General features: G+C 50.2%; 3 protein-coding genes across 3 annotated transcripts; 1 reads left to right on the top strand and 2 right to left on the bottom strand.

Annotated features, from left to right (window-relative positions):
• Nucleotides 1–1,582: 1,582 nt before the first annotated feature.
• FOXO4 (forkhead box O4) lies at nucleotides 1,583–7,962 on the top strand. The gene is made up of 3 exons (XM_037512288.1): nucleotides 1,583–2,463; nucleotides 6,432–7,488; nucleotides 7,768–7,962. Exons 1-3 carry the CDS (start codon nucleotides 2,011–2,013, stop codon nucleotides 7,773–7,775), a joined length of 1,518 nt encoding a protein of 505 aa, XP_037368185.1. The 5' UTR covers nucleotides 1,583–2,010; the 3' UTR covers nucleotides 7,776–7,962.
• A 1,769-nt stretch (nucleotides 7,963–9,731) lies between these two features.
• On the bottom strand, nucleotides 9,732–12,001 carry CUNHXorf65 (chromosome unknown CXorf65 homolog). The gene is made up of 6 exons (XM_037513039.1): nucleotides 11,761–12,001; nucleotides 11,557–11,643; nucleotides 11,046–11,180; nucleotides 10,665–10,733; nucleotides 10,109–10,215; nucleotides 9,732–9,874 (listed from the first exon to the last, which is right to left on the bottom strand). The coding sequence occupies exons 1-6, from the start codon at nucleotides 11,783–11,785 to the stop codon at nucleotides 9,779–9,781; spliced, it is 519 nt and encodes a 172-aa protein (XP_037368936.1). The 5' UTR covers nucleotides 11,786–12,001; the 3' UTR covers nucleotides 9,732–9,778.
• Nucleotides 12,002–12,317: 316 nt separating this feature from the next.
• IL2RG (interleukin 2 receptor subunit gamma) lies at nucleotides 12,318–15,857 on the bottom strand. The gene is made up of 8 exons (XM_037513038.1): nucleotides 15,732–15,857; nucleotides 15,366–15,519; nucleotides 14,966–15,144; nucleotides 14,631–14,770; nucleotides 14,095–14,257; nucleotides 13,450–13,549; nucleotides 13,138–13,207; nucleotides 12,318–12,796 (listed from the first exon to the last, which is right to left on the bottom strand). The coding sequence occupies exons 1-8, from the start codon at nucleotides 15,844–15,846 to the stop codon at nucleotides 12,611–12,613; spliced, it is 1,107 nt and encodes a 368-aa protein (XP_037368935.1). The 5' UTR covers nucleotides 15,847–15,857; the 3' UTR covers nucleotides 12,318–12,610.
• Between the last annotated feature and the right edge of the window lie 1,332 nt (nucleotides 15,858–17,189).

Here is a 17,189-nt window from a genome sequence, read left to right as displayed (position 1 = left end):
CACAGACCTCTCCTGTCTCGTCCGCTGCTCCCCTCAGCAGTGTATTTCAGTCATTCTGCCTGTTCTGTTCCCCACTCTATCTCTGGTGAATCCTCTCACCCCCCACACCTCTGGCCTGTACCCCAGCTCTTGTATGCATAAATAAATATTTTTTTTTAAAAAAGGAAATTTTAAGCAAAGAAATTTTATGATCACATGTAAATGATCCTGCCCCCTAGTTTGTGACTTTGGGCAAGTCACTAAATCCCTGAGCATCAGTGTCTCCATCTGTAACATGGTGAGAGTAGTGGTATTTACCTCACAGGGTAATTGATTTGAGGAATAAGTGAACCGATGTATGTGGAGCAATCAGCACACTGCCTCACACATAATAAGTGCTCTGTGTTAGCTGTTATCATCTTGAGTGTTTCTTAGAAAGGTAAGTTTAATGGCAGCAGGGAACATAAAGTGTAATAGGGGAAAGACTGATGACAGGAGATCCAATTAAGATGATATCGCAGCTTAATCCAGTGATAAATAAGGTCTTGAACTGGAATTTGGATGTAGGAAGTTATGGAGATGAAAAGGTGACGGGCAAGTCTAGCTTGGGACACTAGCTTGTAGACAGGGACAACCATTAACCAAATTCAGAGATAAGGATAGCCAGAGGATAGGGGAGTGGGTGAAGGAAGAAATATTAATGAGTTCGACTTGGGACCTATTGAGATTGAGAAGCGAAGCCCAGGAAGATGGGAACCTGGAGAACATCAACATTTAAGGGGAAAGCCAGAATAGCCAGTGGAGAAAAGTGGTCAGCAACCGCACTGTCAGTATGAACTGCATGTGGAGAGGTGAAGGGCAGGGGTGGTGGGGAGTGGGGTTGGAGGTTGGGAGATGAGGGGGTTGGAGGGGAGAGATACTATCATTAGCTCACCATTTCTGTTACACAGTCCTCCACCCAAGTCCCCAATAGGGATAGAACCCATTTTCTAGTCAGTTATTTGCTTCTTGCTTAATGGTTTTCTGCTTCGTGTAGAGACCGCATTTGTCCCTTTTGCACTCTCCGAACTGAAAGGTCTGGCACGGTCACCTAGGCGACCTCAAAACACAAGGGAGGAGGCAGGATGGAGGGAAAGGTGGGAAATGATTTTTAAAGAAAAGAAAAAGTCCGCGACGACCTCTAATAATTAAAGTTCCACCTCCTTATATCCTGCCACGCCGCTTTCCTGCCGCTCTTTATCTGGCTCCTGGCCGCGAGGGAGGACGGGAAATGTAGTCCGCAAGCCTGACCAGGGTGGCACTACCAAAGAACTCGATTTCCCAGCTGGCTCTTCAAGCGCGTGCGCAGATGGCTGCCCCAGCGAGTGGTAAACAGAGACGTCAGGCGGGGGCTGCTGCTTGGAGCAAAACAAAAGGGAAACCCGGGGGGCGGGGGGTGGGGGGGTTTGATCGGGGAATCAGTGCAGGAGTAAGAGAGACTGGGGTGGCGGAGAAGTGGACCCTATTAAGAGTGGAGAGAAGGGAAGAGGCGGGGGGGAGGGGGAGCCAGGGGAGGGGCAAGTGACGCGGGGAGCGGGGCGTGGGGGAGGGCAGTGATCCGGGTGGAGGAAATTTAGGAGGAGTGTCCGGGGGGCAGCAACTTAAAAGGCGGAGGGAACTGCGGCTAAAGAGACTTTCGGGGATGGGAGCGCAATATTTGAGAGGATACGGTACCTCTGGTTTAAAAGAGCAGGAAGCTGAGTGAGAGGTTGGAGAAAAAGTGTCTTCGCTAGGCGGAGGTTACAGGTGGTGTCTCGGAAAGAGCTCTGAGGCTGCAGGCTGTAGTCGAGAAGAGGATCAGAGAACTGTGTGTGGAAGGAACAGCTAGGGGGCTAGTGCCCCGGAGCGCGCGGAGTGGGGGAGTTCTCGACTTTCTGAAGACTGGCAGGAATGTGCCTCCTGGCCCTCAGTGCTTCCCCCCTCGGGGGAGGCATCGTGAGGGACTGTGGCAGGCTCCTCTGAACGCTGAGCGGCGGAGGTCCAACTCCACGTATGGATCCAGGGAATGAGAATTCAGCCACAGAGGCTGACGCGATCATAGACCTCGACCCCGACTTCGAACCCCAGAGCCGTCCCCGCTCCTGCACCTGGCCCCTTCCCCGACCTGAGCTCGCTACCGAGCCCTCCGAACCGCCCGAGGTGGAGCCAGGTCTGGGAGAGAAGGTACACCCGGAGGGGCGCTCGGAGCCGATCCTGTTGCCCTCTCGGCTTCCAGAGCCGGCAGGGGGCCCCCAGCCCGCGATCCTAGGAGCTGTAACAGGTCCTCGGAAGGGAGGCTCCCGCCGGAATGCCTGGGGAAATCAGTCATATGCAGAACTCATCAGCCAGGCCATTGAAAGCGCCCCGGAGAAGCGACTGACACTGGCCCAGATCTATGAGTGGATGGTCCGCACTGTGCCCTACTTCAAGGACAAGGGTGACAGCAACAGCTCAGCAGGATGGAAGGTAACTATGACCCCTTACCACAGTCCCAAAACTGTATGCCCTTGGGCCCCCTAACCTCCTTACTTCTACTCTGGGGCCCCTTTAACAGCCCCAACCCAGATATCCACCTTCAATGGTCAATTAGACAAACATTTACTTAGAACATAGTATATACCAGGCTCAATGCTTGATGCTGAAGGATCACAGATGAATAAGACACTGTCCTTGCCTTGGAGAAATTTTAATTCTCTGCTCACTGCTCAACACTTCCAGCACTTTGGCTTGGGCCACCCCAAACACTTATTCCCACAGAGAAGTCTTTATCCTATGTACAGCAGGAACTGTGTGGATTCCCCCACATGAACCTAGCCTACCCTCCTCCCCCACCTCCCACCCCAACACCTTTTCTCCCATTCCTGTGGGATTACTTGGATTCCCTGCTTGCCTTCCAAAACCTCAGTGTGAGGTACTGTTCTGGAACTGCTCACTACCTGAGAAGAGGGAGTGAAGAGGCAAAAGGTTGGTTTCTTTCCTTTTATGGGATATTTATGTGGTAAGGCAGCTGATCTTACACACTAAGGAGGGAAGAGGGGTTTTAGCTGGTACCTGTCTCAATTTTACCAGATAATACCAAGAAACTCCCTCCTCATAAGGGACTACCCAAATTTGGGAACGTCTTCATTTATTGTTGAGGAACATTAGTCATGAGGAAAATAGATAGACGTTAGAGCACAGGTTGGCAGTGCCTTTGGTCTCCCATGAAGAAACTGAGAAAAGATCTCACAAATTGCTCTAATCACAAGATTGGGGAGGCTTAACTCCTATTGATGTCTTGTACTCTCCATAAGTGGTGAGGTCAGCAAACAAGGAAGTCCAGAAGGTTGAATGAACAGTGGGTCATCCCCTAGGCATAAGAAACCCAGGGATAAGATCTGCAGTGTCCCTAGGGGTTGGGCAGAACAGAAAACAGGACAGCTGACTGAGAGACCCTTGGCACTATTTCTGGGTAGACTGCCACACCACCATCTCTGTTCATAAAGAGATCCCCTCCTTGGAAGCAGCCTACACAGCTGTTTTTCTTTTCCCTTAAGTTCATTTTCCGGAGTTGTTATTTATGCTGTAAGAGTATCGTCCCCTCCTTATAATTTACACATATATGGGACTTTTTTTAGTCTACAAAGTAGTTTTTCCCTTTTTAATTTTATTAATCTTCACGGCAATTCTGAGATTCCGCATTTTACATAAGGTAGAGAAAGGCTAGGAAACTCTCCTGATAGTAGAATAAGGACTTGAACTCGGGTCTAACTATAAATCATATGCTCTTTCTGAAGTTGTGCTGCCAGATTCTCTTCTCTGGAATGATGGCAAAGCCAAATCAAGTAGACCCTGGGTCCGCCAAGGGTCTCATTCCCTGGTCCCCCACTCCAAGGGGGAAGCCTGGTGATATGCCAGGGTTCCTCCCACCCCACCAGGGGGCGGCACACTCACTTAGAACCAAAAAAAAAAAAAGCCAATTTAGGTGGCATGGGAATCAATTAGCAGTCATCCTCTTATAATGGGTAATTATGAGCTTCTTGAGAGCTGACCTTTCCAAAGAGGAGGTTGTACATGTTCTGAGACCTAAAAAAGAGATGAACAAATGGACCTCATGGGTACTGTGTAGCAGGGCAAGGAATGGGCCTTCCTGGTAGACCCAGAGTTAGAGGATGAAAAGGGGGAGAACCATGGTACCAGAAGTCACTGTGGTCCTTAGTAACTAGTTCCTTGAAGGAACTAGGAGTGTCCATGCAGCCATAGTAATTGGAAGTGCCATTACTGCAGGGTCCCAGGCAAACATGGAGTTGTCCAAGCTAAAGAACCCTGGAACTAGAAGCTCCTAAGCATCTTTCCCTAGGCAAAAGGTCTCTATCTAGAGCACCAGTCAGAACATGAAAGAGACTTCGAACTCTTCAGAACCTCAGCTCCTATTTGCTCCAGCCCTTCTGGGCTCCACCCTATTTTCTAAACACTAAGCTCCATCTGGGAGGTCAAATGCCCCTAAGGTTAGAGATCTTTGTGCACAAATTCTTGAGAAGTAGGGGAAAGGGGTAGGGAGGACAAGGGAGGTTGGGGGTGGAAGGGAAGAAACACAAAAGGATGGTGTGACTAGCCTGGGGAAACCAGGAGAAATAAGCTGCTCTGAGGGCTCAAGAAGCTGCCAGTCTCAGCAACTTGTACCCCTGGAAAAAACTTCTCTCTTACAAAATATTAACAGCCAGGGAAGAAGGGAGAACAATATCTAAGGCACTCAGGAACCAACAGACCTTCAAGGGAAGCCTCACCACCATCACCCAGGGCTCACCCACCAATCAGGCAACAAATAGTATAGCTTCTGTACCGGCAGCTTGAGTACGTGCTGGGAACTTGGCACTCTGAGGGGCACTCACTGTTGGGGACTGCCCAGCTGGACAACGTGATCCATGTCCTTGGCACTTCCATTTAGTGAGACTAATCAAAAACTATAAACAACACAATATAGGTTCGATAAAATTTTGTAGAACAGATTGAAAATACTGTGTAAGAAATTTGGCTGCAAGAGTCAAACCACCTTATGAAAGAGCAGGGACTTAAACTTGATCTTGATAAACTGTAGACTTTAGGGAAGGGGAGCCTTCCCAGAACAAGGAGGGAAGGAGAAATGTGCCTTTTGTGTTTGTGGCACAGTAAGAAACCTGGCCTGAATGTTAAGGACAGTGAAGGACCTATGTCCTCAAATTGAGAGAAATCTTAAAAAAAGTTTTTTTTTTTCTTTTAAAGATTTATTTTTATTTATGCATACAAGAACTGGGGTGTGGGCCAGAGATGCAGGGGTGGGGGGTGTGAGAGAGGATTCACCAGAGACAGTATGGGGAGCAGAACAGGTGGATCTACAGAAATACACTGCTGAGGGGAGCAGTGGGAGAGACAGGAGAGGTCTGCTGTGCCATGTGGGTTAGCTCCCTGGCTGGGGATCAAACTCATGCCACAGTGGCTGCAGATAGCTTCATAGTGCTGCGACTTTAACCCCTGTGCTATCAGGAAGGCCCAGGAAAAAAAAAAAAGTTTTTTTTAAAGGAATCTTTAAATTTTACAGAGATCTGGGTCCCGAGTGCCCTGGGAGGAATGGAGCAGCAGTCAGGCTGAGCTTCCAGGCCCCCCACCTAGTCAGAGAACTGGCTCAGGACAGGGTGGGTCAGTTCTGGGTTGGTGTTCTGCCCTGTCCTGTAAACTCTACCCAAGCATGCACTCAAGGAACAGGGTGGAGCTGTGGAGTGCTCTTTCCTACCTGAGCTGGGAGCACATCTCCCCCATGCCCGCCCACCCCAGACACCTCCCCCAGAGATTGGGGGGACTACCTTGCCAGGAGCTTGCTAGGAGCTACCTTTCCAGGGTGGGTGCCTGGCCCTCTGCAATAGGTTGTTATTCAGGTTGTCTCCCAAACCCTTGTGTGGAGAAGTCTGGAGCAGAGGCTGCGCAGCTTGTCTCTAGGTGGGAACTGTTTGCAACTCCCCCCTTGTTCCTAGTCCCTGCCCCTGCACCTGCCCATTTTCCCCTTGATTCAACTAGCTCTGATTTTCCAGGAATGCCCTTCTGTGTCCCAGCATCCCTGTATTTTTTTTAGATTGATTTATTTATGCATACAGGAGCTGGGATATTGGCCAGAGGTACTGGGGGGGGGGTGGTGAGAGGATTCACCAGAGACAGAGTAGGGAGCAGAACAGCAGATCTACTGAAATACACTGCTGAGGGGAGCAGCAGGTTAGACAAAAGAGGTCTGCTGCACCATGTGGGTAGCTCCCTGGCTGGGGATTGAGCTCTTGAGGCAGTGGCTGGCTATAGCTTGATAGCACTGTCTTTAACCCCTGTGCCACCAGGGAGGCCCCCCAGCATCCCTTTAGATGGGACTGCTGGCTACTCACCTCCCCTACATGCACCTCATGCCACTTTCCTGCTGCCTCTGTCCCCTCCAGAACTCGATCCGTCACAACCTGTCCCTGCACAGCAAATTCATCAAGGTTCACAACGAAGCCACCGGCAAGAGCTCTTGGTGGATGCTGAACCCGGAGGGAGGCAAGAGTGGCAAGGCACCCCGCCGCAGGGCAGCCTCCATGGATAGCAGCAGCAAGCTGCTCCGTGGCCGCAGCAAGGCCCCCAAGAAGAAACCAACCGTGCTGCCAGCTCCACCTGAAGGTGCCACTCCAAAGAGTCCTGTGGGCCATTTCTCCAAGTGGTCAGGTAGCCCTTGCTCTCGAAGCCGTGAGGAAGCCGATGTGTGGACCGCCTTCCGTCCACGGAGCAGTTCAAATGCTAGCACTGTCAGCACTCGGCTCTCCCCCATGAGACCAGAGCCTGAGGTGCTGGCAGAGGAGGAAATGCCAGCCTCTGTCAGCAGCTACGCCGGGGGAGTCCCCCCTACCCTTAATGAAGACCTGGAGCTGTTAGACGGGCTCAATCTTGCATCTTCCCATTCCCTGCTATCTCGGAATAGTCTCTCTGGCTTCTCTTTGCAGCATCCTGGGGTTCCGGGCCCCTTGCACACCTACAGCACCTCCCTCTTTAGCCCAGCAGAGGGGCCCCTGTCAGCAGAAGGGTGCTTCTCAAGCTCCCAGTCTCTGGAGGCCCTGCTCACCTCTGACACGCCACCACCCCCTGCCGATGTCCTCATGACCCAGGTAGATCCAATTCTGTCCCAAGCTCCAACACTTCTGTTGCTGGGAGGGATACCTTCTTCCAGTAAGGTAGCCACAGGAGTTGGCCTGTGTCCCAAGCCCCTAGAGGCTGCAGGCCCAAGTGGTCTGGTTCCCAGCCTTTCTATGCTAACACCCCCTCCAGTCATGGGGGATGCGTCCGTCCCCAAGACCCTGGGGACTCCCATGTTCACACCCCCTACTGAAGCTCCAAGCCAAGACAGAATGCCTCAGGATCTAGATCTTGATATGTATATGGAGAACCTGGAGTGTGACATGGATAACATTATCAGCGACCTCATGGATGGGGGCGAGGGACTGGACTTCAACTTTGAGCCAGGTATGGCACCCCTTGATCACGGTAGCCTCTCACAACCTCTACCCACTCCTGGGTGCCCATCTAGTCCCATGATCTGAGCAAGGGGGAGATTTAGAACTAGGAATTGCCAGAATCCCAGGGATTAGAGGGAAGATGTCATAGTGGAGTGGCTTCCTTTCCAGATAGGACCTCTGGGCCCCCCAGCAGCACCCATCCTTACAAAGTGTGACCCTTGATGGTAGAAACTTGTCATGTCCCGGATGAGCCTCTTACTTTGTCCTCCATTTCTTCTTCCCACAGATCCCTGAGCCATGGCTGGAAGCTTTGGCCCCTGCTTCAGAGGTGGAGTCAGGCGTGTCCAAATCCACTCTTTACCCTTGACCCCTCCCCGGGAATTGGGACCCTACTTTAGAGCTAGAGTGGGGTCTGTTCACATGGGTGTTGAGGAAATTATAAAGGAAAGCTGCCTCAAGGGGACTGGGGCGGGGGGAGGGAAAGGGTGGGAGAAAGGGAGAGGGTTTATTCTCACTGTGCCAATTAGGGGGTAAGGCCCCCTCTTGGGAGCCATCCTTGACTCCCCCCCCATTCCTACCCCCTGGGCCTTGTAGCAGGGGTGGGCAATGCTGTTGGAAATGTGAAGTCACCAGTGGCCTTACCCCTGCCTTTGGGGCAGGACTTTTTGTAGAGTCTTATCTAAGCTGGTCCAGGCTAGGTTGAGCCTGGGATTTTTATGCAGTGGCCCCTTAAGCCAATAGGGTTGGGGGAGGAAGCGGGGACCTGGAAGGGTCAAGGTCTGAGCACTGGAGTGGCTCACCAGGCCAAATCACCCTTGGAAGGCTGCAGATAACAGAAAGACTTTTTTTTGAACTTTTAAAGAACTCTAAACACAAATATAGAGATTTTTAATAGTAGCAAGGTGCTAGTGATGGGGAGAGTGCTTTTTTCTTTCTGAAGGCCTTGTCAAAGCGATATGATGCAAACACTACGGACAGTACTCAGGAAACGGGGAAGTGGGAGAGAGAGCTCCAGGCCCACGGAGAGGGTAGAGAACAGCAGTAGGGAACAGCACTAAGCCAGGAGAAGAGCACTCATGTGGACCAGAACATGGTCTGGGTGGAGCTAGCTTGGAGTTTCCCTAAGGAAAGAGCTAAGCCAGGTCCCCTATTCTGTCAACCTGTGCCTGCGAGTGTGTGGTGTTGGGGTGCAGCCACACCTTCCCATTGGCCCAATCACTGTGGGTTTGTGCTATGGTGGGAGAGTGTGTCGGAGGCCTGAGGCCTGGAATTAGTTTGTGGCCTGGGAAGGGGATGGGAGGGGGGAAAGAGGCAGGAAGGATTTAGGGTGGTAAAGTTAGGTACAGAGACCTCCCTGTTCAAGGCCCCTGACAGCTGTCCCTGCCCTTCTTCCCCTTGCCTGACTACAGGGGTTATGTGGAAGCTCGTTGGTGCATGCATGTGTGTGTGTGTGAATGTGAGTATGTGTGTGTGTGTGTGTGTGTGTGTGTGTGTGTGTGTGTTGGCAAATGGGGAGGGGTAGAACAAGGAAGGGGGAGCTGGGGAGCTTGGCTGAGGGTATGAGAAATGAGTGGGGATGGAAGGGAATGTGGATCAGGTTTACTAGCACCTGCCAGGGAGGCCATCTGGGGCTCCTCCACCCCAGCCCCCAAAGCAGCCCCTCCCCCAGTCCCCTTTGCATTGTCCCCTCCCCCACTCCTGCTGTGGGTTCCCATCATTTCCTGTGTCAGCGCCTGGCCTACCCAGATTGTATCATGTGCTAGATTGGAGTGGAGAAGTGTGTCAAATCAATAAATGAATAAATTCAATAAATGCCTATAACCTGCTCTGGTTTCTGCTGCCTCCCTGCTCCCCTCGGATAAGGGGGAGGAAGAGGGGGAGGCAAAGAGCCAGAGGAGGGACTTCCCAGAGGCAGAGAGATGGGGGGTGGGGGAATTTCCGGGCTGGGAGAGGTGGTGGAGTTGGGGGGTGGGGGAGATGCCGATTAGTCACCTAACCTCAGCAGGAGTAGATGGCTGATAGGCCTCCCTAGGGGAGATAGTCTGGTTGGAGAAGACCCCACCCCCTACTCCATCCCTTAAAGACTCATTGTACTAGACTTCACAGTCCTTCCTCACCCCCACCCATGTGCGTGCTCCTGCCGTTCCTACCCACTCCGAGGGCCTACATGGTGCTTGGGGCACCATTATGCCTTGGTGCAGATATTGGGAGAAATATTTCTCAAAAAAGGAAGCTCACATAAAATTCCAGTCATTTCATACCTAGTATCACTGCTCTCACTTGGTCATTTTATTTAGTTAACGATGTCTATCCCTCCTGTAAAATTCCACTCTGGTCCTATAAGGTGGTCCCCTGCGAACGGGTCCATCTTCATCAGATCTTGATGACTTGGACTGGGAAAGGAAAAGGTCAGTAAGTAAGTTAAAAAAAAAAAAATAAGCGGCCGCTTCCGGGATGATTTCTACCAACTAGGGCCAAAGGCAGGACAAGAGAGGTTGGGCATAGGCCTCGGGCATCGATGTCAGATTTAGAATGGAAATTCGCCCAGAGAGCCAGGGTAGATGAACCTTTGGCTGGCTGGTGGGAAAAGGTGGGTACTGGGACAGACCACATTTAGGAAGTCTTACTGGAAGGTTCATAGAGGATTCAATTTGAGCAAGCTTCTTGGCTTCTTGGCTTCTAAGCAACTTTATTCGGCTTCGCTCCAGGAAGTCACACTGTGTGCGCAAGGCATCTAGGAACCAGGAAAAAATATTCCCACATCCAAGGCCTAGAGACCTGCCATGCTCATTCCTCCTGTCATTCAAATGATCAGTTGGAGTAACTGGGTCTAAAGCTAGGCTGAGGAGTGACCTGAAGGAGCCTAAGCTTTGCCCTTTTCAGTGGGAATTGGGACACCAAGACACCAAGAGAAAAGAATGAAGGGGAAGAGGAAATAATGGGGTGGTGGTAGGGAGATATACTGAAAAGATGGCCGAGAAGATGGGGGAGAGGTGACACATGCCCACTGCGCCTGGTTTGAGCAACACATCCTCCTAAATTTGACCTAGATGTTCTTCCTTCTTTCTTAAGATCCTGTGATCCTACCTGCTGTAATACCTTAGTCCCGCCCTATATTCTCCACCTCCCAGCTGTGTGCAGTGTTCTCTGTGCTCTTCTCTCCACATTCATCATGCACCTTACCTGTTAGCTCAGGTTCGGGATTCTTCAGGAGGGGCACAAAGGCTTTGTAGGCATTTTCCAATCTGGTTCCTGTGGATACAGCAGTGCACTATCCCTAGTCCTGTCACCCAGTCTCCACCCTTCCAAGATTTCAGGACCTTAACACTCAACACTGCCTTGAAGTGGTGTACCATATTTTCCTCCCACTAAGTCCATCCCTAGGATCAGGTGGTGGGCATGGTATGTGTGAACTTAGCCAATAGTCTTTAAAAAGTGATCTTTCTTAGACTGCTGGACATGGTCAATTTGCATCTAGTTGAGGGTGCCCAATTTTAAGGACAAGATTCACAATCCACCTTGAGGGTCTTGCTCTATCCCTGGGGAATGCTCCGAAGACTCTACCTGGTGGCCCACGTTCGATCTTACAAACGTAGTAGGTGTTTCGAGCCGTAAGGTATTTGGTGGCATACTCCGAAGGGGTCTTGATCAGGAAAAGCATCTTCATTGTCCCCGCTTCATCACACAAATCGATGGTGACTAGAGGGAGGCCACAGGATAACTGGGGCAACTAGAGAAAGGGAGTGGGGGCCTCTCTGGTGGTGCAAGGGGTTAAGCACAGCACTGTGAAGCTATCGTCAGGAGCTACCCACATGGCACAGCAGACCTGTCTCGCCCGCTGCTCCCCTCAGCAGTGTATTTCAGTCAGTCTGCCTGTTCTGTTTCACATTCTATCTCTGGTGAATCCAGAGACACCCTTCGCACCTCTGGGAGTGGGAGCAATGGGGTGGGGGTAGGGATCCTATACGGAATAGATTCAAGAAACCATCTTCTTATCAGAAGGAGGGTTTGGGGTCTGGATGTGACCCCACTATTTTTGACCCTTGGCCATTAGCCCCCTCCCCAAACTCCTCACCTTTTTTAGCCAACCCCAATTTACTGCGTGTGTAATGTAGCAACAGGAGGACAGAGCAGTTGGTATTGGCCAGAAATTGCTGATTATCTGAGAAGAAAGGATGGGACACATGGCCCTTCCCTTGATATGCCATTCCTGTGGTCTTTACCACCCTCAAACCTCCCCGGCCTGACACACAGAGTAGATCTCTATGATGCCCCTCACCTCCATGTTTGATAAAGATAAACATGCTGTCAAGATGTCACTCTTCAGAGAGAAGATTGAGCAATCATACAGGAGGAGGGTGTTCTAGAGGTCTTGTGGGGGAGGGCAAGTGGGCCATAGGATTGGTGAACTGAAGAAGCAGATGGGTTGTATCTGAAGAAGTCCACACAGGGCAGACAGGGGAGTGCTACTGGCAGTTGTAACCGTCCACTATCCCTAGGGGTGGGGCCTGAGGCAGCAGTAGAGGGATTATGACATCAGAAGTGGTATGTGTGATGCAAGGTGGAGTCAGGGTTAGGAGAGATGAACCTGGATGAGGTCTGTAAGATTTGTTGGGATGGGGGCAACATGTAAACCTAGCTCTAAACTGGATCTTGGAAGGAGCACCAGGCATAGAGAGAAAAGTCGCTTTCTAGAACAGTCATCCTCTGAGTTAGTAGTACTGGCGCTGCCATAGTGTTAGTCTATTACAACGTCCAACCCTCAGTACCATGCCTCCCCCATTTCCCTGGCTCCCCACCCCAACAATAGACATTCTTGATGATTATCAACAGAAACTTTATTTTGAATTGATTCAGGAACAATTGGAGGGTAGATGGGAAGAGGGAGGGATAAAAGAGAAAGGATTTGATAAAGAGGAGGGCTGGGTTAGGGAAGATGAGAATCATGTACAGGGCAAAGGGGCAGGCGGTTAAGTAGGCAATACTAAATGAGGGCACAGTTACAGGTGGGCACAAAATTCAAAATCTGTCAAGGGATAGGGGGGTGGAAAGGTGGATTTGGACCCAGGCTGGTGTGTGAGGAAAGTTAGTACAAATTTGGGCTATAAGACTCTGGGGTACAGTCAGTATCAGGGCTCAGGCTTCAGGGTATAACAGGGGGGAGCCCAGTAGGGGCTATGCTGGCTGCAGGGAGAGCCTCCAGGACCATCCCCTAGGGCCCCTCCTTTTGGGGGAATCTCACTGACATGACAGAACCGTTCACTGTAGTCTGGCTGCAGACTCTCCGCCAATCCCTTAGATACACCACTCCAGGCCTAAAGACAGAGATCTCTGGGTCAGAGGTCAATTAGGGACTAGAAGTAAAAGGCCTAGGCTGTGCGCCAAGGGAGCTGTCACAGCATCAGCAACCACTGTGATTACAGAAGAGACACACACTGCTGGCCCCCAATACCACTGTTTCCTTCTGCCTCAATCAATCTATAATCAGTTCTCCTGTGTCTCTCTGTCTAGCCCATACCCGCATCAGTTGGCCACATCCTGACAGTGAAGCGCCCCCCCCCCTTCCCCTTGCTTCTGCTTCCCTCCCCATTCTCTGTCTTGCTGGTAGACAGTTGACAGTTGACAGACTGCAGTCTGCGTATGACAGTGTTCTCACCGAAAAGTTGCCGTGGTACTCAGTAACCAGATCCTCCAGGTTCTTGAGGGTAGGAATTCGGGGCATGGTCCTGAGGGGGGAGAAAAGGGGAGCAGGAGCACATGGGTTAAGTTCTTTGATTACCCTTCTCCTTGTTCTGCCATGTGGTGTAAAGTGATTCTGTATTTTGTGTCTGCAGCTTCCATCTGTCACCATGCCCACTTGGTGATCTCTCTTTCCTTACAGTCCTGGCCTCTGCTTTGTAGACCCGGTAACCCTCTTGCTATTCCCCACCACCCTCACCTCACTTTTCTGGGCTTCCCCAAATCTCACCGTTCCAGCCAGCAGTACACAAAGATGAGGCTAATAAAAATCAATCCCATGGAGCCAAGGGGGATGAACACAGCTTCTGATGCAAACAGCGAAGGATTTTCTATAGAGTAGAAGCAAGGAAAAGGAATCTGGCATTTGTAGTGCCCCTAATATGTGCCAATGTTTGTAGAGACCCAACCTGATGCCAGGCACTGAGCTAGACACCCTCTGCATACTTAATCCTCAAAATTCCTCAGCAGGGGAACAATTATTATCACCATTTCAAAGATGGAAAAAAAAAAAGGCAAACCAGAATCAAAGAGATTAGTAATGTGCCCGAGGTCAAAGAGATAGTATGTAAAGGACGTGGGGTTTAAACCCTAGATCTGTCTGACTCCAAAGCCATCTTCTTGCCATCTTCTGGAAATGCTCCCCTTTAAGCACTCTTTGGCTTCTTTTTCAATCCACACCCCCCACCCCAACAACACTCAGACTCAACCCTATTCAGAATGACCTTGCTTCCTGGGGGTTAGGGTTGAAAAGTGAGCTGAGCTAGACCAACAACTTTGAGGCCTAAGGGTAGGGAGTTAGAGGAAACAACAGTGGTGCTAGAAAGGTTGCAGTGCTGGGTTCATAGGTCAGAGCCATGCATTAGGCCCATCTCACCCCTTGAAGTATTGCTGCCCCACTGGATTGTGTGACTCCATTCGCTCCAAAGCTGAGCGCTTCCACAGAGCGGATTAAACCGGCTCTGAACACGGAATGTGTAGAGTTTCTGTGCATCCACACTAGGTAGAGAGAGGCTATGTCTGTGATCCACTGGTTGTTCCTTGGGGAGAAAGAGGGTAAGAAAAGCATAGATGTCTATAAAAGAAGGGGAAATTAAAACTGCTACCCCCCACCCATGTCGTCTTGTTCTTTCCATTCCTCCCTTCCTCTGGACTTGGCAAGCCAAACCTACTCCCTTCACTGGCTAGGTCAATTGCCTCTTCTCCTGATCCTCTTAAGTGTTAATTGCCTATCTCTGGGTATGGGAGAGAAATCTTAATGAAGACTCGATGGAGATGACAAGGAAAGGAGTTGGAGCAGGGCAGAGAATGGGCATACAACAAAAGCTTCACAACAGGCCCTCCCATTTGGCTAAATCCTTTATCCCCATTTGCTTGGCCTTGACTTCTATGCTCAGGTGTCCAGTCACTCACGGTCCAGCTCTGGTCCCGGTTACTCCGATACTGCACCAAGTGCTCCAAACATTTGTTCAAGTAGCTGTTGCTCCAGCTTAGTTCCAGCTGAGATTCACTCAGGTTGCGAAGTGTTAGATTCTCAGGAGCCCAGGGGATCACTGGAGATATGTGTGCATGTGTGTTCAATGTCCTGGCTGGACAAGTCAGGATCCTGAAGATCATGCACCAGACCCTCCCCTTCCCCATCCCAGTCCCTCATTGCCTCTTTTCTGCCCTGATGGCAAAAAGAAACCATCCCAAATATTCCAGTACCTTGTAATACCCCCAGACAGTTAACCACCTTTCCAAATTACCCAGATTCTGCAGTTTCAGTGTCTGTATGGCCTTGCGCTGGGGATCCTGTGGGTCCTGGAGCTGGACGAAAAATGTGTAATAGAGTTCGATTTCTTCTTTTCTAAACCAGCAGCCAGAAGTAATGCCTTTAGACATTAGGTAGTGGCCACACTCCCGAACTTCATCATTATTCTGGTACCTGGAGAGAGGTTTGACAGAAGAGCAACAGTGGGGTAAACTTGGGGACCACAGAAATCCATGGTGCAGCCCCATCTCCTCTGAACTGACTTATGACTTGCCCCAGGAGAAATTAGCAGGGAGCCTGGGGTACTGACTACCCTCTTTCTTGGTCACCATATAGTCTCTCATCCAACCACCTCCTCTCCCTCCCCTGTGCAATCCCCTCGTCCCTTCTCATACCAATAATGCAGAGTCAGGTTGGTGGGCTGGGACTCAGAGCTGCTGTTCCAAGTGCAGTTCATGTACTCAACATTGAACACTAAACACTGAACCACTGGAAGGGGCAGGGTGGAAATAGCATGGGCTCCAGTGGGGGTAGAGGTCGGGAAGAAATCTGGATTGGGGAGAAGATGAAGTGGGGGAGGGGAAGAGAAGAAATGGTGGTCAGAAGAAGGAGCAGTATGAGGTCAGGAATCATTCCCTTGCCCCCCCCCCCACAACACTCTTAAATTCTGCCTGTATCATTGTAATGTCTAGTGGCAGTTTCCACATTTCCACAAGGTCCCTTCCCACAGCCTCCCTTCTCACCAGCCCCAGGTTTCCCACCAGTTATGATGTCTTCATTCCCACTGGATGCAAAGACCTTGGAGTTCAGCCCCACCCCTAGCAGGGGCAGCTGCAGGAATAAGAAGGATCTGAGTGGCGATAGTGACTTCAACATGGCGCTTTCTCGTCGTTCCCTGGGTGTAGACTGTGTCAGGAACCTGGGCCCCTCACCCTCTACCCTTCCCCACCCACACATTTCCTTCTGTCATAGCTTCCGGTGGAAAGAACCTTAGAAAACCAGGGTTCTACAGAGGGTGTGGCAAATGTGTGCTGTGACACAGGCAAAGTCCTCTGGCAGATTAGGTGTTAAATCTAATGTGTAGGTATAAAGCTGCCACTGCAAAGTGGTGGTTAGGCCTGGGTATACAATATTGTCACAGAATCAAGAATCCTCAGACCACCTAGATCCTGGGAAGAATCTGTTCCCCATCATCACTACTACTCCTAAGCATCTTCTCACCTAAATCATTTTATCTCCTATCTCAGAGTCTGAATCCCCCCCGCCCCATCTTATGCTATGCTCCTTCCTTAGCTCAGTCATCCTGAAATCTCTGACAAAGCTCTACAGTCTTGGGTGGATGGAAAATACAGTCTTGACCCCTGTGGGCTCACAGATAGCTGTTTTTCCTCTGGCCTTACCAAACCAGAGTATTCACCCCTAGCTGCTGCCTGAGCTAGGTCCCTGTTAAGACTGGCAAGGAGGTCTGACTTAAATGTAGATTGTGGAAATGGAGAAACCAGAATACCAGCTTCAAACTCCTCATCTTCCCCCAAACATGTTTCTTTTCTTGTGTTCCCTATCTCAGTTAATGGTATCATCACCCTCTCAGTCACCCAGACTTGAAGCCTCTCTCACCCTGAGAATCTAATCAGCTCTACTTTTGTGGTGCTTCTCCCAGCAGCCTCCTTCTTTCCCTGACCACAGCCACTGTGCTAAACCAGCCTTTCATTCCCTCTAGCCATGATTATTACTAGCATCCACTAACTGAGCTTACTTTCTAAGGCTCCCTACTCTCTAACCCATTCTTTATACTGTTGCCAGTTTTATCTTCCCTTCAAACACAGAGATGATTGGAGATACTACTTACAGAAATTGTTCATTCAACAAACCTTTATTGAGCTTTTAATATGTGACCCGACACAGTACTTATGTTCTAACATACCCTACTTTTCTGTGGGTTAAAATTCCTCAGGGTTAGCTCAAATGTTAATGAGCTCCTCCAATATTTTTCCTTTCTCCAAATTGGAATTACTTTTCCCATAGTGGTTCAGTGGCCTCTTGTTATTGCTACCCTTATTATTTTTGTTTATCATGTATTGCCTTTATTATATAGCACTATTTTAAAAAAGATTTATTTTATTTATTTATGCATACAAGAGCTGGGGTGTAGGCCAGAGGTGCGGGGCGTGAGGGGGGTGAGAGGATTCACCAGAGACAGAGTGGGGAGCAGAACAGGC

This window comes from Talpa occidentalis, unplaced genomic scaffold (genome assembly GCF_014898055.3).
Source record: "Talpa occidentalis isolate TD23 unplaced genomic scaffold, MPIMG_talOcc4v2.1 talOcc4.15, whole genome shotgun sequence".
Lineage (NCBI taxonomy): Eukaryota > Metazoa > Chordata > Mammalia > Eulipotyphla > Talpidae > Talpa > Talpa occidentalis.
The sequence above is the reverse complement of the archived record's forward strand: the minus strand, read 5'-3'. Positions and strand labels throughout refer to the sequence as shown.